The sequence below is a fragment of the Coptis chinensis genome, chromosome 7 (genome assembly GCF_015680905.1).
Source record: "Coptis chinensis isolate HL-2020 chromosome 7, ASM1568090v1, whole genome shotgun sequence".
NCBI lineage: Eukaryota > Viridiplantae > Streptophyta > Magnoliopsida > Ranunculales > Ranunculaceae > Coptis > Coptis chinensis.
This window is the reverse complement of record NC_141462.1, coordinates 3,746,551-3,769,421: the sequence shown is the minus strand read 5'-3', so window position 1 is coordinate 3,769,421 and position 22,871 is coordinate 3,746,551. Positions and strand designations below refer to the sequence as shown.

General features: G+C 34.6%; 1 protein-coding gene and 2 long non-coding RNA genes across 6 annotated transcripts; 1 reads left to right on the top strand and 2 right to left on the bottom strand.

Annotated features, from left to right (window-relative positions):
* Positions 1-81: 81 nt before the first annotated feature.
* LOC147485309 (NAD(P)-binding Rossmann-fold superfamily protein) lies at positions 82-4,289 on the bottom strand. Its single transcript, XM_086570802.1, has 9 exons — positions 3,777-4,289; positions 3,454-3,566; positions 2,818-2,871; positions 2,634-2,718; positions 2,351-2,456; positions 1,845-1,931; positions 1,609-1,706; positions 643-752; positions 82-400 (listed from the first exon to the last, which is right to left on the bottom strand). Exons 1-9 carry the CDS (start codon positions 4,063-4,065, stop codon positions 335-337), a joined length of 1,008 nt encoding a protein of 335 aa, XP_086426928.1. The 5' UTR covers positions 4,066-4,289; the 3' UTR covers positions 82-334.
* A 1,120-nt stretch (positions 4,290-5,409) lies between these two features.
* On the bottom strand, positions 5,410-12,089 carry LOC147485308 (uncharacterized). Of its 3 annotated transcripts, none has more exons than XR_015201086.1 (5): positions 11,462-12,089; positions 10,078-10,167; positions 7,729-9,996; positions 7,251-7,322; positions 5,410-5,947 (listed from the first exon to the last, which is right to left on the bottom strand). It is a non-coding gene; the product is annotated as an uncharacterized LOC147485308 (long non-coding RNA). The 3 variants fall into 3 exon arrangements; XR_015201087.1 differs by having other exon boundaries at positions 8,956-9,996; XR_015201088.1 differs by lacking the exon at positions 5,410-5,947 and adding an exon at positions 5,995-6,386 and having other exon boundaries at positions 8,956-9,996.
* Positions 12,090-21,484: 9,395 nt separating this feature from the next.
* Positions 21,485-22,776, top strand: LOC147485307 (uncharacterized). 2 transcript variants are annotated; one of them, XR_015202120.1, is made up of 3 exons: positions 21,485-21,583; positions 21,697-21,866; positions 22,280-22,776. It is a non-coding gene; the product is annotated as an uncharacterized LOC147485307 (long non-coding RNA). The 2 variants fall into 2 exon arrangements; XR_015202119.1 differs by having other exon boundaries at positions 21,683-21,866.
* Positions 22,777-22,871: the final 95 nt, after the last annotated feature.

Here is a 22,871-nt window from a genome sequence, read left to right as displayed (position 1 = left end):
CATGTTCATTGGCAAAGTATCAGTCGAGACTTGAGAGTGTGGGCAACAAGCTATGAAGCGCAACTAACAAACTTGGCACAGTTTTTCTGGCCAAAAATAATTGTGATACTATTTAATGGATGATGTACATCGGTGTGGTTCTTACAAAAAAGTTCCTGTAGTAACTTCACAGAAGTATGGCTTGATAGCTGAAGAAAATATTACAAGTAGCAGAACTTGAGAAATAATTTTAGTGTACTGATATGTGCATGGGATTCGCAACAAACCGTTTAGGATGAACTTTATGTATAATTAGGTTTCCTGGTTTTGAGGAAGACTGAAAGGAGTCTTGTGGTTATTGAATCTGGGAAGTTCTGAAAAGCTCTCTCCACTCTTTTGTGTTACTTCCAGGTCCTTCCCCCTGAAAAACTCCAAACAGTTCACTGGTTAGATGATTTATATATATATAGAAAAAAACAGTACTAATAGAATCCTCTTAATTTAGCAGAGAACATATGCCCTAAAGCCCAGTTACAGTGACCTAGTGGAGAAATTTTATATGGCCAATAGCTAATTTCATCATATGTTTAGAATTATACAGATGAAACAACATTGCGTGATTTGGCGAAACTCTTATAGATTAGATTTAATAACAATAACTACCTCAACTGAGTTGATTTCATATATTTGGCCTTCTGTGAAGTCAATGTCCAATGCCTGTATGCAAGCTTCAGCAACCACAAGTCTGCTAACCTCACCCACAAGTTTATCTCCTGGAAAACAACCAATATTAAAATTTGTACTACAACAAAGAGAAATGGAAAAGCAGCATGGCCTGCTAAAGAATACCAAGTATAAAATTGTTACAACTAAGTAGCTAACCAACCGTCTTTTAGGAGATCATCACTTGCACCTGCACAGACAACTCTGTGCTACTACAGTGCCTTCAATACATGCTGAGAACTTCCAGACTGTACTACAGTGCCTTCAATATACGCTGAGAACTTCCAAAGCAATTAAATGAATATCTATCGCCATGGTTGGGAACTTGGAATGCCCTTGTTTGTGTTTCATGTGAAATGGCTTCCAAACTTTGAAAGTCAAATGATGACTGCAAAGGGATTTGGTATGAAAACACTGTTGCTTATATCACCACCGCGGAGGGTTTCTAGGACAGTGCACCTGAATCACTAAATAAAACTCTCCCCAACTCCCATCTTACTCCATTACGCAGAGAGTACAGGATCGACTCAATAGGTATTAGAAATATTTTTCTCAACAGCGGAAAAGGTGCTAGGCAGTCACCGCTTTCAACTCCCAAGTAGAGGATGACGCCTTATGTGAGCAACTTATTACCATTTCATTATACCTTATTACTTGATGTAACAGGAAAGCCTGTGCCAACATTTAAAGTTTGAGAAGATAACACATCTTGCACTTTTACCCAAATTTCTAAGTTGATCTTGACTATGGAAGACACCGCTGTTGCTCTCTCTAAGTTCATATTCAAATTATAGCCTTCACATCGTACCCAGGAAAATATTTACAACATTATCTAACTTGAAGAAATGTTATCTAAAGTCTAAACTATATTGGTTTAATCAGAAAACTTCGATGAGGTTAACATACCTTGGCCTATAAGAACTGCCCGACGTTTTCCAGCAGTTGCTTTAAGTAAAGTGTTCAGGTCATATGAAGTGTATGGCCCATCAGTCAATCTCCCAGGTCTAATGAGCATTAGAAACCAATTGTCAGAAAGTATAATTAAAAAATAAGAAGAAAAAAAAAGGTAAAATCTGAACGAGACAACTTCTTTATAATATGACGATGTCGCCATATCCAGATGCAAGAATGCAAGTAGAAACCTGATTATGGTGAAGGGAAGACCAGAATTGCGAACAAAATCCTCCCCCATCTTCTTATACTTCAGCACACCAAAGAGATTCATAATGCTGTTGGGACAAATATTACAAGATCATAAACCTAACAGAGCAGTGGTTCATACTTCTACATTAAATTAAGAAATTCTACCAGTTACTAGCATGTGCAAACTTTCCATAATACTACAATCAAATTTTGGCTAGTATCACCGGATGGCTCAATTACACATGGTTTTGCCCCACTCAACAAACAAAAATAGCCCACTTGTGGGAAAGAAAATGATCCACCTTCTGCTACAGGCTAAAAATGTTGGTAGACATTGACCAGTCATTTACATCACTAAAGTCAAAACATGGTGATACTGCAATCCTCCATCAAGACCAAATTATGGTTCTTTGTTGTTTCTCATAGAGACTACTGTATCCTTTAAAGCAAATGGCCAAACATCGTTAAATTCCTGCACTGTAAACAAAGTGGTTTACTTAAGTACCTCCATGGTAGTTCATTGCATTTAGTAACCCCCACTGATGAAACAAGAACAAATCTCTTTATTGTTGAGGGCAGTGCAGATACAAGGTTCCGGACTCCCTCCCAATCTTCAAACAGGAAAGCACAATTCGTCACCATTTGATTTAGTTTGAGGAAAAAATATAGAAAAAAAGATAATGTAAATACGCAAACGAAACTCATATGCTATCAAGAAACAAATGAAATTATGGAGAAATAACTGCAAAGGGTGAAGGAAGTCTAGCCCTACAAAGAAATATCCAGACCTACTCTTTCAGGTGTATTATCTCCATCCCATCGCCTAGAAGGAAAAGCAGTTGTACCGGTGCAGCAAATCACATGTGTGACTCCCTACAATAGAGGCTTTCTTAAGCAATCATACACAACTAGACATTCCATACGTCGACTAAAACAGTTTAAAATTAGCTAAGAAGATCTAAAAGGAGAAACCTCGAAAATTGATGGATCGAGATCATCTGGATTCCTTGTGTCCACTTTCCGTACCTAGAAAACCACCAAGACTACTTAGAAAAGTACTGTATACCTTCAAGATCAAGTATGAAAGAAAGATACTTCACTTTATAAGGCTTACAAGATCAAAGTTTCGTAATTACTTCAAAACAATGAACGGGTCCCTGAGGACATATAAATTCGATACATGAATATATGAACAAGTTCATGATTGTTAGTGCATATAGATATTTTAGATTAATATAATTTATTGTGACGATGATCTCCTAACTATTTTAAACATGCCCACAAAAAATAAGTCGAATCCAAAACTTCTACCCCCATCAAATGTAATTAAGAAATTGAAGACTTGTAGATACTTCAGCTCCACCAATAATTATAGACTGCATTTGGCATGGTCAATTTTTTTGAAATGATCCAATTTTTTTTGGAGATGATTTATATTCTGAGGATATGGAGATCCTATCCAAAATAAGATTAGCAAAATCTCTAAGTGCGTCAACAATCATGACTGTGTTTATATGTTAAATTTACATATTCCCCCAGAACCAATCCCTTCCCATTGTATGTTAAACTTGTGCAGAACAGAATGATGTATCACCATTAAATCTATACCTGTAAAATGTCCTCATCTTGCTCACCAAACAAATTTTGTGCTTTTGGAGGATCTCTTAGTAATATGCGGGACTTGATGTTTCGGGTAAGCAACGACGCTACAACCAATTGCCCTGGAAGGGGAAGTAACAAATTATATTCATAGTCCACAGACCAGTGAAAAAACTAGTATTCCAAAACAATCACAGATATTCAATAACATAGCAATAATAATACAACAACAACACTTATTTTACATTGCATTTATATGTTTTTAAATTCATCAAATAAGCATGAGACTGTACATGAGCATAACAGTAAGAGCTTAGAAGTAGAGTGCTTACCAACACCACCAGAACCCCCAACAACAAGTACACGCTTAGAAGACGAAAGGGCAGTATCAGAACTCTGAGTTTCCTTGGAAACTGAAGTTTGAACTTGTCCTTCCTTGACTACATTCCTAATAACAGAAGATTTCAGTCTGGAACATGAAATGCTTTTGGAATGATGGAAAGAGGTAGGATTCAAAGGAGTGATGAGAGGAAGATGAGAAGCTCTTTGATGGGTTGTTGGAGTTTTTTGTAGTGAGAAATAAAAATCACTGATTGAGGTCAGTGACAGTTTTGAGGCCATGAAAAACAGGACAGAGTATATACAGGGGAAACAGAGGAAATGAAGAAGAGGTAAAGTTTCAAGGATATGGATAATTTTGATTGTTTTAAAGAGAGAAGTTTGATCAGATACTTAGTGGGAACGGGTGCTTTATCACAAAGAAATATAGAAACTTTTTTTGAGGCCAGTGTTGCTCTGTTGCTAGTTTGCTGCTACTACTTGGTCGTCACTTCACTGATTGTTAACCGTTATAACTGTCATTACAACAAGGAAATTGATTGATTTATTTATTTGTTTTTAATCAAAATAATATATTTTATTAAATTTCCAAAATAAATCATACAAAATATTTGGAGGTCAAACACAACAACGACTGCCCCAAGACGTATCTGAATAGCAAGCCCAATCCTTCTAAATACATATACATTGCAACCACAGATATCACATTTTATCACTTTCTGCAATCTTTGGAGGAGCTATATAGAATTTGATGCCAAACATCCAAGTGAAAATGATGAAGCAATTTTTTGTGTTTGATTTTATTCATATATATATAATATTAGGTATAACCAGTGCCATATATGAGGTAGCATATATGTTTCTCAATGTATTTAAGGAAATGAGTTTAGTATAATTAGTGAGAACATATATCCAAAAATTCAAATTTCATGTTTTCCATACTTAAGTAGTTAAGACTCGAATAAAAAGTGACAAATAGGACATCCTTAGGGCATCTCAATGGGGGTGTAAACCGTATAATGGAAATTTTACACCCCAAATATTAAAAACTCTTTCCAATGGGGATGCTTTAGGTAATAATTAGTGAGAAAATTCCCCTCCACTATTAGTTAATAAAAATTTGGGACGCCCTTAAAATAACGTCTGTTTAACTTAAAACTTCGGACGCCACTTCAACACACGTTTGAAGCTTTATTTTTTAAATTAAAGAGGGACGTCACTCCAAGTGACGTCCGAGTTTAAAATATATTTTTTTTACACTCTTCCATTGGAAAGTATAGAGTGTGGATATTTATAATTTATACAATACTATACAATTAGAGGTGTAAAATCCTAATGGCACCTAAGTCAGGTGGAGGTGTAATTTTACACCCCCCATTGGAGATGCCCTTAATGAAGGCTCCCAATGAGAAAAACCTAAGCCACCTATTAATAGCAAAACTGCATTAGATAAGAAAATGGATTGAAATGAATCTAATCTTCTAGTCTGGTAATAATAATAGAACCCATATTTCTTTTTAACTAAATATTTCTTGTTTTTCTCTTCTATTAAGTCGTACTCTCTTGCCTCAACTCACCAGTCCACTTTGTTCGTCTATCTTCTTCAAGCTGAATGGGACATTCTACTTGGCAATTACAATGAGTACTAATCATAAATCAATTACTACAATGAATAGTTTATATGCAGCTTTAAGAAGAACTGGCAACTGACATGTGAATCTTTCTATAGTACCATGTACAGAGATGCATATGTTACAACCCAATCCAGTCTTCATAAATTCGTGAATAGAAAAGGAAAAGAAAAATTTATGATTTTGCAGGAACTTAGTCCAAAACTTGTTTTTATGCATTCTCGAGAACTGGTTTTGAAGTACACTTATCACGTAGCGCTTCCTCAAAGAGTCATAAGTGCAGTTTAAAGTTTAAAGTTCTCTTTTTATGAGTTGAACTCCCACGAAATTGAGAGACAAAGAAAAATTGTCGATTAAGAGTTGAGAGGAAATGTGTATGCCTAAGCTTTTGCCCCATGCCACTTTCACCCACTTTCACCCAAGCAAATCCATTGTCGTATAGTAGATTCTATTACACCATTACTCAGTGGTTGTGAAGTGCAAATTGATCAAATCAAATATATCCTTGAGTCCCTTATCCTGTTACCACCACCCTACAACATTCACAATAAAGTTGTTACAACAAAATCTAGTTTCCAAGCAAATTAATGAGGACATACCCCAAAGCCCAATGAGAAGAAAGTATTAGACAAATTCTGGTTGTGTTGGTATGCTACTTGCTTACCAAAACATCAACTCATCAAGTGAAGTAATGAATGATGATATAGATAGCATTAAGACAAATAAAATATTATGTAAATACAACATTTACTCTGAATAAAATCAAGTAGGACGCCAACATCCATTTGAGAATACCATTTCAGATTATCACTAAATCTTCCATTGAAATTTCTAGACACTGACTTTAATGAACTCCTTAATACAATAATTTCCATAAAATGAACTTCTCTTTCTCTAAGGCCAGCACCCCATGGAAAAAACATTACATCCGACATTTTAAGTCTGAGGCTGTATAACTCCTTGATAAAATTCCTACACATCCAAAGAGAAGCCTTCAAATTTCTAAATAGTGTACTAAGACACCATAGTGTTGGGTTGAGTAATATGAGAAGGATGCGAAAGCTGGTGCAAATTTTCTTGACTTTTACACTTACTTCCCTTGCTTACTAATAGATTTAAATTTTCCAAGAACATTCAAGCTTTAATAATGTCCTTGCTACATACCCCATTCTCATTTATTAGGTTTTCCTTGTAAATTAGTGGTTTGGGGGGTCTGCATATAAGCCTGGAAGTTAATATGATGAAACTTACACATAGTGTTTACGGTGATAATGATACATAAGCGTTGTGACAAATTTGTGTTTACAGTCTCGTTTAAAAGTTAGGCTACCAAGCACTTGGAACTCAATTCAAACATTAACACCATTAAATCAGTACGAAAAGGATAATTGAGCGATAGGAAAAGGAAGCATGTAGTATGGTGAGAGTGATAAATGAGAAGGGCCTACTAATCAAATGCAATATTGTACAAAGTTGGCCAAACTATAGAAAACTTTGAGCAACACGACGTGGATTGTTGACGTACAATATGAATTGCTGGGGTATGCATATCATTATATGTATGTTATGTGGAATTAAGAAACAAACAACTTAACAAATACAATCATGAGCAAACCATTTGATCCCAACTTACATCACAAGTGACGTTGAGGGTCAATGAGTGAGAGAAACAAAAATGAAATAACTACACACAAACTTTATAGTCTAAAATTTCAGTTTCCAAAAGACAAACATAAGTGAAAATAGAAATGAATAAATAAAGTGCAAGAAAAAAAAATGGCAACATTCATGGCATGGATAAAAAATATAATAGTGTGAAATTAAAAGACTATTTACCATGTGAAGACTAAAAGTGATTACTTCATCGTCATTACAATCTCCAACCCAAAGAGATGTGAATTTAAAGTTCTGCAATCAAATGCGTTAAAATGAGGATACAAACCGTTAACCATATGACATTAATCATAATTATATTGAATAGATGAAAGTCGGGTGCCAAGAATTCAACTCCAAAAAACAATCAAAGAGAGCTCAATGTCAGAAATAATAAAACTGAAGCAATTTACACTTATATTCCCACTTATATTTCCATTAAGAATTTGAGGTTGCAGACTAAGGGGGAAAATGGGGTAATTAGAGAGTAAGGAGATTGAAATGAAGGCCAAAAATAAAACCAATTTACAATATAAAATGCAATTTGATCCACTAAAACCAGCTGATCTAATTATATCATATATATCAAAACAAACCAAATCAATTCTAATATCCAAATTGGATCAAATTTTAAAAAAGTAAAGGCTAACAAAAATTTTACCTTGGAACTGATAGAGAAGAATGATTCGCTCATGCTCTTAAAATTACAGGCTCTTCTAAATTTTGGTTGTGCTAAATGGAAGGTCTCTCAACATAAATGGTGGTGGAGCTTCTATTTGTGTGTGAGTGTGTGGCATTTCATTGGCAAATGTTTCAAAAGGCTATTTGAAGTACGTAGTGGTTCATGGAGAAAGTTAATCAAACATAAATGCATTTAAAACACATATATAGATGGAAGTGTATTTAAAATGGTAGTATTTTAAAGATAACTATTGAGATTCCAAATGTAAGAATTCATTTATTTTACAAACCATTTTATTCATGGGAACTCTTATTTCTTGATTTACATTAACGGTTAAAAAAACAAATATAGTAGTAAAATTAATTCTACGAAATTCAATTGTTCTACCTTTTTTTTTTTTTTTTTTCTGAATTAGAAAAAGTAAATTAGGGCATCTCCAATGGGGAGTATAAATTGTTTAAAGTGTAAAATTTACATTCTAAATGTCAAAAACATGTTTCCAATGGGAGGTGTAAATCTCAGGTGATAAACTAATAGTTAATACAGAGGGTGGGGAATTCCCCATCTGGTTATTAGTTAATAAACATCTCGGGCGTCACTTGAAGTAACGTCCCAACTAAAAAAAAAAAAATTAGACGTCACATAAACTCACGTCTATTTTTTATTTTTTTTAAGAATTGTAACGTTTGCGACGGGCAAAGACCGTCATTTATTGGTTGGGTCAGTTTTAGTTAACCATGGACGTTACTCCAAGTGGTGTGCGTTTTATTTCTTTTTTAGTTAAACCATTTGCGACAGACTTTGACTGTCATGTTTTCCCAGTTTTTTAATTTTACAAACTCTTAAACTTTGTTGCATTGGATACCATTTTGGGAATGGAAACTATTAGTGTGTAAAAGGGATTATAAAATCCTAGTGGCACCTATGTGACACTTATGTGGAGGTATATATATACACTCTCTATTGAAGATGCCCTTAGTAAAAGAGTATAAGTACTAAAAATTATATGATGATGATGATGAAGTACATGCACTTATTCAAATCTAAGATAGGTTGCTATTGGGACTCCACATTTGGATAACTTCTTACAAACATCTAAGGACTTCTGGTGTAGTAAAGTTGTAGCTTGTTGTGACGACAAAATTTGTTTCTCCCAATGTATTTGTTATTGCTCAATAGTGAAACTCGTTCAACCAATTTTCTCACCTGTGCTTGATGTTTTGACTTCTGAGGCAGCTGGGTGCTACGCACCAAGTGCAGTAAACGCATCCACCGAGTCCGCTTCACCTAGATTCTTTTCTCGACATTTGCGTAGAGCTTCCTTTACACTATTTAGGATTGCTAAAACTTCTGCAAGACACTTGGTACCAACTCCAATATTCCTGCATGTTATTTTGATCGAGCAGGTCCCATTTGCAGTCATTCTCTATTGGCGACCTTTAGAGCCTATTCGATGGGACGATGGTCTCTACTGCATTATTTCCACTTCAGTGGTTGTGGTGTACATAGCTGCTTTCAGAGAGCCAGTGTGTTCTGAATTTGCCTGATCACTTCCCTCTTGTAGTTGTCCAAGTTATTATTCTCGTCTTTTTGCACCACTTTGTGTTGGTTCTTTCATATAGCTACCATTCCAGACACCATTGAGTGTTCCTTAGGTGTTTAATCGATGTAATTGTTCGTTTTCAATTATTTATAGCGTCTTTTAAATTGTGAAAGACAGAGCTGACCTTAAACTTTTCTGAAATCCATGCCCATGTTCCTTTGCAGTGTCACATTCCCAAAACAAATGATCAAGAGATTCTTCTTTCCGCCATCCCAATCCAAGCAGGTAGTAATTACTTTAAATGTGAATTCCATAAAAGCTTGCTCTAGCAGACCTTTGGCTTAATATATCATTTCCCATTATGTCTGGAAGTCATTATAAATTGTCCCTGTCTGGAAGTCATTATAAATTGTCCCTTCATATCTGGAGTGCAAACTCTGTAATCTGTTACACCTTAATTCCATTTACGTAGGTTGTTGATGTTCATGGCATGACCTTGTAGTAAGTGAAATATTTCTACTGGAAGGCTCCATTCTCAACTAAATAAAATCTTACTTAATTTTGATTTGCATGCATCCTTTTGTGAAAAGACTTGAACTCCCCTATAATCCTTCCAAATGTCTATATGAGAACCATCTGCAATTATCCATTGAAAGCCAATGACGCACCTTGCCAAATGGAGGACTTCTTGTCCCAAAACTTACCTGGGTAACAAATTAAACCAAGTCAGATATTGCAAAGCAACAAACTTCAACAACAAACTAAACCAAAACCAGATAACATACCAATTGGAATCGTAACACAAAGTGTTTGTGCGTGTCTATGTCACTCGATTCTGATTCTTACTGAGTTGTTGCACTGTGGGCAAAAGCAACCTGAAAATTAGACAAAATGATACCCTAACTGTTGGTTTTTTGTTTTTGTGAACACATTCGATGATATTATTAAAGGAGTAATAGGAATTGAAATAGATTGAATCGGAAAAACTAAAATATAATGAAAATCAGGGAGGAAGTACACAAATGAATTGGGGAAAAAAAAGTAAATTAGGGAGCCTAGTGCACCAGCTGCCCGTCTCTCTCAGTTATGGAGGTTAATAGGTTATACAGGGAACTCTAATTTTAAGTTAAGGAACCGAGTTGAACAGAAAATTATATATAATAGAGTTCGTACCAATTCCAGTAAAATCCCCTCAGAATGGAATTCAGAAAGCAAGGAGGTCTTTCTCTCAAAGCCAGAAGCTCATCTCAAACGAAAGCAATAGGGAAGATCGGGGACAGTGATGTTGTTATGCATTTCATTACGGCAATAAGTGATCATGTTTTGCAACCATTGACAGGATCAGTGCGTTCGATACAATATTACAACATAGATGAAACAGTTAAAGGAATCCCTATGCATTCGGGGGCATCAAACTTTTCTGACTTCTAATTTCTAATTCCGAAACTATGTATGTATGTATGCACTAATAGCCTATATACACTTCAAAGATTGGAAAATAAAGAAAGATAATGAAATAGCTTAGATGGAGTTGTTTGGCTAATAAATTTAGTCAATTACAGATTTCAATGGGACATACCTAATCGACAAAATTACATTTGCACTAAACCCTTGATTCCACAAATTTAAAATTGTTCACGCTCAACATTTTCAATGGAGCTGAATTTTGAAAAATCAGATCAGAACCTAATGAAGGCGAACACTTTCAGACATTTTTAGCAAGCTGTAGTATGAGGTCCATGATTGCCAACCACCCAATGGCAGCAATATAAAGATTAATAAGAATTGTCGTCAAGAACGTTCCAATTCCCAACTGTTCAATCCACACGGTACATAGCAGATTGGCCGCATACAAATTTTATAGCAAAGGAAAAAATATATAGTAGCAGTATAGCACCTAGGTTAAGTACCATATGTTTTCACAAAAAAACAAAGAATAAAAAGACAATAACTGAAATGACTCCATTAACAGATTTGAGTCGTTTACTCTCCTTCTAATATTTCTATCATGGAGTAACCAGAAATGGGTAACATAGTCAATATTCAAGAGTATATATGTGTGACACATTAATCTAATTTTGGTATTCAAAATGATATAGTCAGGGAATATCGAAAGGAGAGCAAAACAGAGGACACACATCTAAGAAGGTTGGGGTGATAATTGCTCACCTTAATTCTTAGACGTTGGAAGAACAATTTTTTAGATTAATTGAAGCCTCGAGAATAATGTTGAAGGCCTCCAATTCAAACAAATTCCGTGGTAGAAAAAGACAATCTTTGAAAAATCAAAGTTAACTTCACAAAAACCAAGAGTTAACCTCCGTCAATATAAAAATGAGTGTTACTAAAAATAGAGGAAATAAGAGAGCAGAAGAACAAAGTCACACTAAAGATAGCATATAAAAAACCAAAAAGTAGGATGAAATAGAGAAAGAGAGAGTAGTTGAGTGCAATGTATTCATTGATAGTATGTGAGAAAGCCTGCGAAAGAGTGCCCCAAGCCCCCAATTACTTGTTTAATAACAATATGCAATAAAACTTATAGAAAACAATAGAAACTATACAAACTCCTTAAAAAATTCCTATTGAAAAACATCATTTGCACTGAAATGTTGAATGAAAATATATTAATTTAAACAATTAAAAACATCTCAACATCTCAATTTTTCAGATTATGGTTAAAAAAAATGATGCCATGATAATATAATTGAAAGAGCAAAGAGAGATGGAGATTACCTGATAGAGAAGTAGCGATGTGAGGATCGGAGAGAGGAGTTCTGGTATATACGTTGATAGTAGACGTTGTTTCCCATATACAATCACTACACAGATTAATGGGATATTTATTGCAACCTTTGAATAATGCGGTATTACTGTATTAGTAATTTAGTATGCGTTTTTTAGATGGATATATTTATTGAATATGAAATCATTTCGCTGGTCCCTAGAGAGTTGCGTGGCTTTCTTTTTGCCCAAAAAGGGAATTAACGTTTGGAAATTCTTTTGTTCATCTAAAACTGTTGCCCACGTCTGGAGCCCAACTTATTAGTTGAGTTGTCATTAGATCAACTTTGAATATAATCTTAATTATATACCCAAAAAGAAATGAACCTTAATTGAGCTTTATAGGGAATTTTGAAAGTTAATATAACGTAATGGATTTGAAACCGGACTCTTCCTTAAATTTCATGTCAAAGGTGTTTCTTTGTTTTTTTTTATAGGATGTCAAGAGTGTTTCAAAACAATCTCCACTTAATGGATGATATTTAAAACTATAAATGATATTTAATAGAGGATTAATAATACAAATTAATTGATGGAGTAACTAATGGAATAGAAGCGATTCCAACCTCACACGTGTCCCTCTTCTAATGCAAATCCCCACAAAATTGAATTTTTGTCTATCCATTTTGTTTTATTATAATAGATAATTAAATGATCTTTAATTCATTTACAAACCATTTAATTTATTTACAAAATATTTAGTTCATTAAGTAATACTTTTAAACCCTTATAATTTGCATAAAAACTGAACTGTTTTGTATTATACAAATCATGAGAAAATCAGGACCACCACTTAAGCCTTTATAACTTGCTTAAAAACTGACCTGTTTTATATTATAGATATTCAATTTTTTTTATAAAATATTTTCCTACACCTCACCTAAAAAATAATTCTAAACTACACAATGGAATTGATCAAATATTTTTCTATAACACATCTTGTTGGTGTCAAACTCCAAGAAGGAAAATGCATTTTCTTAAGTGAATTTTCATGAGCAATTTTATTTAATAATCCTCCAAAAGAAATTTGCCACCTCCCTTCCGTAAACATCTTTTTCTTCAACTATTCTCAATATTGTAAGTCTGTAAGGTATCAGTACATGTTATGTGCATTTTTATCTAGTGGGGAGAAATTCTATTTGGCTCATCTAGTGGGGGGTAATATTCGTTAATCCTTGTTTGTAAAATAGAGGGCATGGTGATAAATCAGGAGAGAAACCTATGAATTTTATTATACAAATAGACAATTTTACCCCTCTATAAATTATGTTATTACATAATACTTTTTTAATTGTGATCGTAATAATTAAAACCATATAAGGGTATAATTGGAAAACTCCACTGTTCACTGAACCATTTTATCTTTATATATATATAAGTCCTTTTCCCCGATCTCCCGAAGGTGTCCACGATGCAAATTTTAAGTACCTTTTTACTCACGAAATCGGGATGGATTGAGAAAAAAGTGGAGAAAAAACTGGCGAACCAAAACCCACGAATCTTTGTTTCCTTTTTAAAACACCGTAATTCACATACCTTCTTTATCGCACCCAAACATCAAATCCCCAATAACATTCTATAAACGTCTCGAGCCACGAAGGATTTTAGAAACCCTAAAACGTTATCCTCCCTCCCTCTGCGGCCGATCACTCCATTTTTCAAGTCTCCCATCTAATCATCTAATCGGTGACTATCATTTCACAGACCTTCTCTAAATTCTTAATCTACCTTGTCGAAGATTGGTTAGAAAAGGTCGAGAATGAGCTCCATTAGGTACCTAATCCATCGATCTTTAAGAATTTGCGTCCATCCCTTTCATTCAAGTAGTCATATATTAAGCCGCATCTCCGCTTTGGCTTGATTTGTTTCTTATTTTCTTTTGTTGGATGTTGGCTTGGTGCCTACACTTTCTCAGTAGGGAGCGTATAAGGAGAATGCAAAGTGTCTTCAACAAAGAGAGAAACAAATTCAAAAGAAATTACGAGAGTTGGATGGAAAATGACAGGGAGGGTATAATCAAGACTTTCAAATGAGATGATTGGTACCGAAGACCGAGACATCATTCAAAGATCGACGAACTTAATTCAACAAAGAACTCCCGGATCAAGTGGAACTTATTTGTTGTCACATCACTATTCGGTTCGGGCCTTGGATGTATTACTAAACTGAAAATCATAATGACAAGGTTGATTAGGTTTTAAAAGGAAACAGAGAATGTAACCGCTCCTTGACCATTTTCTTCCAATATAACGTAAAAGCACAATTTATAACTCCATAATGCCAAGAATTAAACATGGCTACTTCAAAGCTTGAGTTTCCACTACCACCACTTCGTCTCCGTTGAACATCTCAGACTTCGATCACACCCCTTCTTACTGGTAAGCCTTCTTTCTTTTTGCATGTGCGTTTGTTGTCGTTGTTGTTGTTGTATTTTTGAATGCTGGGTTTGGTTTGTTATACAGTGAGGAGAATGTATACATGCTTTGCAAGAAGCTAAGTGAAATTGGTGTGTCAAAAAATGATGGGTCTGACCTCTTTGTTGCTTTTATCTCCAATGATCACAAACAGGTATATGATCTCATCCTCTATATTCCCTGTTATATATATATATATATATATAGGGGTAGGTTCCGTTTACAACACTTTTTTATACAACGTTTTATACAATACCCTTTGAAAATATGAATTAAGCCTGGATTCCTAAAAAGCATGATATATATATATTCTCATGTTATATATATTGTATTATATATATACAACAGTGTCACTTAATAAATTTTTCTTTGAAATATTTTCTTTTGTAAAGAATGAATATCTTGATCAAGTCATAGATCACATTGCACAATTCAAGTTAGCAAGCATTTTCACTCTGTAATAACTCACCCTGTTATACTGACAGCTATGATAAGCTTTTATCTGATTTTCCGTTTTCACATTGCGGAAGCTTGACGAGTCTCAGTTAAACTGAAGGAAGGTTTAGTCTTTGAGCAAGAAGCTGAAGGCAATAAACTAGAAGAAGACTAAGAACCTATTTTACTATCTGCACATCAAAACATATAGAATCACAATTGCTCGCATCGGGCTTTTCATACTTTATTTTGCTTTCAGTATAGTTTACCTCGATCATATCTTTTGTGTACAAATGTAGTGACACATCTTTGGTTTCTTCCTTTTAACTGGTAGCAAGTAGGCCGTTGTCTTAATCGCCAGGCCGAGCTTTTTGCACGTAAGAACATCGGATGATGCGGAAGGTGCTTTGCAACTAATTGCCAAGGGCTTTTAATAAGTCCTTATTCAGAGAGATTGATTGAAATGAAGGCGTTTTTTTCGACGGTGTGTTCATATTTCATTCACTACTCAGATTCTAAATGAGAAATTAGTATACATTTACTCTTGGAATTCATTAGCCCGCTAATCATATCTATTTTACAACAAGTATATCGGTTTGCAAAGACCGACATATTTGTTTATCGTATCTAATAGCTCTACGGAAGTATGAAGAGGTGATTGGCTATGTGAGCAGCCTCTTGATTCTGCGGATAAAAATTCTTCTTCAACAAGTGCGATCGTTCTGAAAGCATAAAGAACTGTCCTGCAAGGTTATGGAGGCTGCAGCAGTCCCTTTTCCAGCATTCTGAGGCTATCCACGTCATATGGGGATTACGAAAAAAGTGGAGAAAAAAAAAGAAGTTTAACTCAACTCCACAAAATCCGACTTTCTTCTTCACGTAGAAAACCCAAACAAACACTATTCTATAACCCACCGTACCTCTTCCCAAAATTTGAATTACGAACCAGAAGTAGTTAACGAATTGAAGAAGATTCGGATCCAAACAAGATCGAATCAAACGGGATTGAAAAAACGGAGCGTTTTGAGATCCGTAAAGACGAAGGAAGCCGAACATTTACGATGTGGGAATTGCTGAATGAGTTGAAGGAAGATGGTAATAATGGTGAGTTTCTCACTACGGTTAATGCTTTCGAAATTGAAAGTTGTGATGCCACCTCTCCACACAGGTTCCTTTTCTAATTAGATTTTTGCATCTTCAATTCCATTCAAATATTTGAGCATTATGAACACCATTTTTTTTTGTGATTGCTTTATATCTCATTTGTGTCATGTTATAATAGTTGGTTTTAGATTTCGTTTGATCAAGATAACAATCACCAACAATATATGGTCCAAAATAACGTGGCCATGGATCCGATTAACGATTAGTAACGGGTGTGGATGAGGATGGTCGCTCTCGCCAATGTATTCTTACTTTTGCTGCTAAAAGGTATGTTATTTTCAGTTTTCACCATATTCTTCTCAAAGAAAATAGTGCTCCTTCTACATACTTTCCCATATTCGTTTTACTTAGTGCTTCTTGATTCATATTACTTCACCCAGGCCACAACTTCAAAACATATGAAACAACCTCTTTTTTTTCTCCTATTTAAATATTTAAAATGTGCTTTTAGTTTATGCTGATAATTGATTGTTTAGTGTAGATATATATAACAGCAGTCCTTTTTCAAGCTCATTGAGGTCGCCCACGTGGACATGGGGTTTAGGTGTGAACCCTTGAAAAAGAGACCCCAACTCGATGTATTTTACTTATTTTGGAAACAAAAAACCTGAATCGCAACACTACCTAATCTACCCCTATCGCCTCAACACTTATCTTCTCGATTCGATAAACAAACTATTAACACAAATATTAGGGGACAATCAATCACACAAATATTTAGAAGTTTTGGTTTTTTGCAAGTTCCCAATTGAAAAATGAGGTTTGGGTTTAAGAAGTTAAGGTTTTGATTCAATCGAGGGTCTTCTTCATGAATTTCGCAAGGAATGAAGTCATCCATGAGGGTTTTTGTTTATCATCCATGTTTTTCAATTGAATTGAATTTGCTGTTGTTTATATCTGAAACCTTATACTTATGATACCTCCTCCACAAACATGATTGCCAGCAACTGAACTTGCAATAATGTTGGGGAATGTCACCATAAGTTATTCTAGGATTTATCAATCTTGGCAATGAAGCTATTTTTCGCCAACGGTCATATTCAGCCAGTGTTCTAGGTTTGGAAACCTTAGGTCAGTTATTTTTTTTAGTTATTTTTATTGGTTATTATCTATTGAAATTATTTGATTAGTTTACGAATTGAGCGATGGCTTGAAGGTACGATTTTTTATTTTCAGTTATTATATAATGTCCAGTGGTCCTGTTTTACTCTTTGTGCGAGTCAATATGTTTTTCTATACTCTCTACATGGGTGCTATGTTATATTTATACGGTTCCGGAAGTTAGAAAGCTTGAAGGATTGAAACTATAGTTTAATATATTAGAGCTAGACAAATGAAAGGTGGTTACTGTGTTTTCTATTAGTATAATGTGAAATTTGAGTACATCTATTTCTACGATAAAGTACAATAATCACAAGACATAGATGCATTTATAAGAATTGGTGGTGCATATATAGGTTATTGATACAGTTTCTCAAGTTTTGGAACTTGATAGGTTGAGCTAGGGTATGGTAATATTAGGAACATGTTAAGTTGCTAAGTTGTTTGTATATATAATAGCAGTCCCTTTTCCTGCTCTCTGAGGGTGTCCACGTAGGCTAATTTTAAGTACCCTGTTTACTCACCTAAAAAAAAGAGGAGAGAATTTCGTCACTTAAAAAAAACTTCTATCTAATTCTCGATTTTTCCTCTCTCTAATGGCTCTCTCTCTCTCGGTTTCCCCATTTCCCTCTCTCTCTTGATCTCCCTGTTTTGCCCACCCTTTATCTCCGCCCTATCTCTCGAGATCGCTCTTTCTCAAGTTTCTTAAGCGTTTCAGACACCATTTAATATCTTCAACATTATTATACTCAAAACCCATTTAATGGTTTAACCCACCTCATTCAAAACCCACGCGTGCAAGAACCATTCAATAAGTTGTTGGATGCCCAAAATTTACAATGATTTAAAAAAAAAACAACAAAAATATGAAAGAAACCCATTATAGAAATGAACTGGGGTTTATAAGAGGATTTCATTAATAGAGAATCCTGATGTTGGGTCTTCTTTGTTTTGTTTTGGATCAAATTGATAAAAAGGGGAAGAGTCTTTCAAGGTGGGAGCTTTGTCGTGATGTTAAAGAGTTAAAGAATATTCGAAGATTTAAGCTTGCTCTTGAGGTAAATATTATTTATTTTTGGTTTATTTAGAATGGGGTTTTGAGTTTTGTTGTTTTCATTGTCGAAATGTTTGAAATTATCTCTGTGTAGCTCAGTTCAATAGTTACACTGCCGTCTTTAATTTGCCGAAGGAGTTTTTGATATGAATTACCCATGGATTTTATAACATATGTTTTACTATTATTCACGTCTTTGGACAATTGACAATCAATGTCCAAGGAAAGAGATTCATATTTATGAACGGAGTTTTAGTGCTCAGTTCAATTTGCTACTTCAAATTTGCAAATGTCTATGCTGCCACATCCATATATATTTTTTTTCAGGCCCAAAACCAGGTTCTTCAATCATGTTAGGTGCATTCTCCACTGCCTCGGCTGTTGTTTTCATTGTCGAAATGTTTGAAATTATCTCTCGTGTAGCTCGGTTCAATAGTTACAAATTGTCGTCTTTAATTTGCCGAAGGAGTTTTTGATATGAATTACCCATGGATTTTATAACATATGTTTTACTATTATTCACGTCTTTGGACAATTGACAATCAATGTCCAAGGAAAGAGATTCATACTTACGAACAGAGTTTTAGTGCTCAGTTCAATTTGCTACTTCAAATTTGCAAATGTCTATGCTGCCACATCCATATATATTTATTTTCAGGCCCAAAACCAGGTTCTTCAATCATGTTAGGTGCATTCTCCACTGCCTCGGCTGTTGTTTTCATTGTCAAAATGTTTGAAATTATCTCTCTGTAGCTCAGTTCAATAGTTACAAAAGCCGTCTTTTTAATTTGCGAAGGAGTTTTTGATATGAATTACCCATGGATTTTATAACATATGTTTTACTATTATTCACGTCTTTGGACAATTGACAATCAATGTCCAAGGAAAGAGATTCATATTTACGAACGGAGTTTTAGTGCTCAGTTCAATTTGCTACTTCAAATTTGCAAATGTATGAATTACCCATGGATTTTATAACATATGTTTTACTATTATTCACGTCTTTGGACAATTGACAATCAATGTCCAAGGAAAGAGATTCATATTTCTTAACGGAGTTTTAGTGCTCGATTCAATTTGCTACTTCAAATTTGCAAATGTCTATGCCGCCACATCCATATATTTTTTTTCAGGCCCAAAACCAGGTTCTTCAATCATGTTAGGTGCATTCTCCATTGCCTCGGCTGTCATCTCTTCTTTTGAATTCATCAATGCCAATGTGGGTATACTTTCTTTCTTTGCCTCGGTTTCAGAAAGTGACTCAAGAGAACTTTAACTTTAACTTGATATTCAGCTTCATTTACCTGTTCCATGTGTTCAATCTGGTGGTGAGCATCCATTATTGAGTTTAGTTTCACAAAAACTACCCGCTTCTCATCTAGGTTTATAGCTTTAGGCTTCTCTGCCGCTTCCACGCTTTGGCAGCTCATCGAATCGAAGTTTCTCCTACAGAGAAACAAGCTCCTTTGCAACTGATTTCTTGAGGTCTCTAACACTTGGATGCAAGCCCCGCAAAAGGAACATCAAACAATATATCATAATTTATAATAAAATATATTTTTGATTGATAGTTGCCTCTTTATTCTTACATGTTTATTAATTCAATTGAATTGTTCATGGTTAAATAGAATTTGAATTATATTCTTAAAAGATTGTTAAGTTTTGAATGTTAAATTGTTATGTTTATGTACTTTTGACTAATTTCAATTTGTTTATTTAAGTTTATTTGATCTCATCATTTTTATGCGCTATTAAATTCATTCAATTAATTACTCAGGAAGTTTAATGTTTTAATGGATGGATGTAGACCAAGCCTCTGTAAAGAAAATTTGTTAATCAGTCATGAGGAAACTTTCGACATCTTCCCACTTAACGTAAATTTTGATTTGTGAGGTTTTCTTATTCCACAAACCCATGCATGGGGCATACTGTTCTCCTTCTCTTTTTTTGTGTTTTCACCACCTCTATAATTTTTTACTTTGTTGGTTTGTTTAACTTCTCATATGAACACATTGTGTTACAAAATCAAATAGTTGTTTAACTTCTCTTATTGAATTGTTGTTTAAATTTGTGAAATATTTTCTCCAGTTCAAATTTCCTTGACTGATGCCTATTATTACTTTACAGTTCCCTCAAATGGAACGGATGTACCCTAACTATTTATTCACTCATCCATAGTGTCTTTCTTTCTATTTATTCAATCATCCGTACATAAATAATTTAGAATGCCTCTCATGATCATTATGGGATTGTATGTACAGTCAAAATTCATTGGACTGTGGGCTGATGCTCAACATGGATTTGATCATTGTTTGATCGTTTATTCTATGATTCTATCTTTTAATTTTGCAGTGAAATATAATATGACTCTGTCACCTCTCCCCTATCTCTCTCGCTCGCGATTTTGTTTAAGCTCGACAATTGGGGATTGTGAAGGCATCTAGACTGTTAACAAGATTCTATTTCGACCAATTGGTAATAATTTATTTTTAATTAATTATTCTATTATCATTTTAGTGTTGTTTATTATATATAGTGTTCTAAGTGGATGCTTTTTCTTGCCCACCTTATAATTTAGGGGTGTGCAATAGATTTTTAGAGAGACAAAATATGGATAATGAGAGGTTCTAATGTGATTTTGACCTCGATCAACTAGATGAGCCCTTCATGCGGTGTCTCTTTTTAGTTTCAGTTTTAGTAATAGATGGTGGGTTGAATAGTGAAATTGTACATGGGGTTGGGCATATGATGAATAGGACGAGAAGATATATATAAACAGTTTAAACTTTAAACAATTTTGATTATACGTTTTATTAAGAAGGTGATAAATGGGATGTTTAACAAAGAGCTGAGGTTATAATGGTTGGTATTTATAGGTATTGGTGATAACAAACTTGGCAAATAATAACATTCTATAAACCGAAGATGGGATATGAGAAAACTAATTGTATGTAATAGCTATGTTCATGCATATTGCTTTCTTGCTCATAATCTATCGGTTACTACTAATTTATTAATAACTACTAGCTACTGTCTATTTGTTTTTTTGGGAGGGGTTCTAGGGACATGTTAAAAAAACACGTAAAAAAACTCAAATTTGTCTCTCTTCTCTCTAATCTTTTCAATCTTTATATATGTTGTTTCTGTAATTTTGGGTTTCAGGCTAAACTCAAGGTATTTAAGTTTGGCAACACCGTTATGTAATGTTTGATGGAATGGATGAGGAGGAGGCTCTTAAGAAAAAAAGAAGAGGTGATGGATGGTCCTAGCCTGTTTTGTCTCGAACGCGATAGGTTGAAGCTCGAAAGAAGAAAGAGAAAAGAGGAGCGTCAAAGAGAGGTAAACTAATTATGAACCATTTTGGGAAAATGCTATTGGTTTACTAGAAACTTCTATGTCTTAATTACTTAACTACATTCTATTGTATAAAACAACAAGAATACTTGATGTAGCCGAAATGGAAGCAGCTAAAGCAGGGATGCCAGTGGTGTCTGTAAATCATGACAACAGTGTAGAGGGCTCAACTGTCAAAGATATTCACATGGAGAACTTCAGTGTATCAATTGGTGGTCGTGAGCTCAGGTAGATGGCGCAGTAACACTTTCTTTTGGAAGGCAATATGGTTAGTATTCTAGATACTGAATGAAGAAACAAGATTGATTCATTGTTGATTATAAAATATATATGCCCCATAGTAACTTTTGTTGAGTCATGGTGAATATGAACCATTGTGCTGGTCCTATTTGACCACTAGATTCCATTGGGATTTTTAATCACTATCGAACTCCTCAGGGTATTTCTCTGCTACTGAGTGATTTTAAAGTAAAAAATATTTTTTTAACAACTTCTTCCTTTGTTCTCTTCTTTATCTCCCATTAGTAATAGTTATTGATTGTGTTGAATTGAATTGATTTGGGGCTCTAAGTGTTTGTCACTCGGATCATCTAGATCTAACAAAATAGGATATGAAACTACTATATGTAATAAGTATAGAACAAAGATATGATGTTAATGCCTTGCATCTTCTTTCTGTAGGACTTTGAGGACACGCTTCACCCAGGCGGTCCATTTGATCCATTAGGGCTCGCAAAGGATCCCGATCAAGCTGCAATTTTGAAGGTTAAGGAAATTAAGAATGGGAGACTTGCAATGTTTGCTATGCTTGGGTTCTTCATCCAGGCATATGTTACTGGTGAAGGACCTGTTGAAAACCTTTCGGCTCACCTAAGCGACCCCTTTGCCAACAACTTGCTCACTGTTCTTCAAGGATCAGTAGAACGGACTCCCACCCTGTAATTTCTCATCGGTCCTGTTTTCAGTCTCAATGGACATATGAAGGAGATATTTCAAGGCACTTAACTTTTGTACCTGCACCCCCAACTGTGTTATTACTTAATAGAGCTTTGCGTAATCACATCAAAACTCACTTTCTTTCAGGGGTGTGACCAGTATGCGTAATACTTAAATTGTTCGACTATATGAGCCTCTATTGATAGACCAAAATAGACACTTCAAATTATTCAACTACTCAAGTCAGATGTCTCATATTCGCTTCTTACACCAAAAGATGGTGATACAACTATTTTTTAACAATCACAGATAGAAAATCATATATGCAAAACTGAGA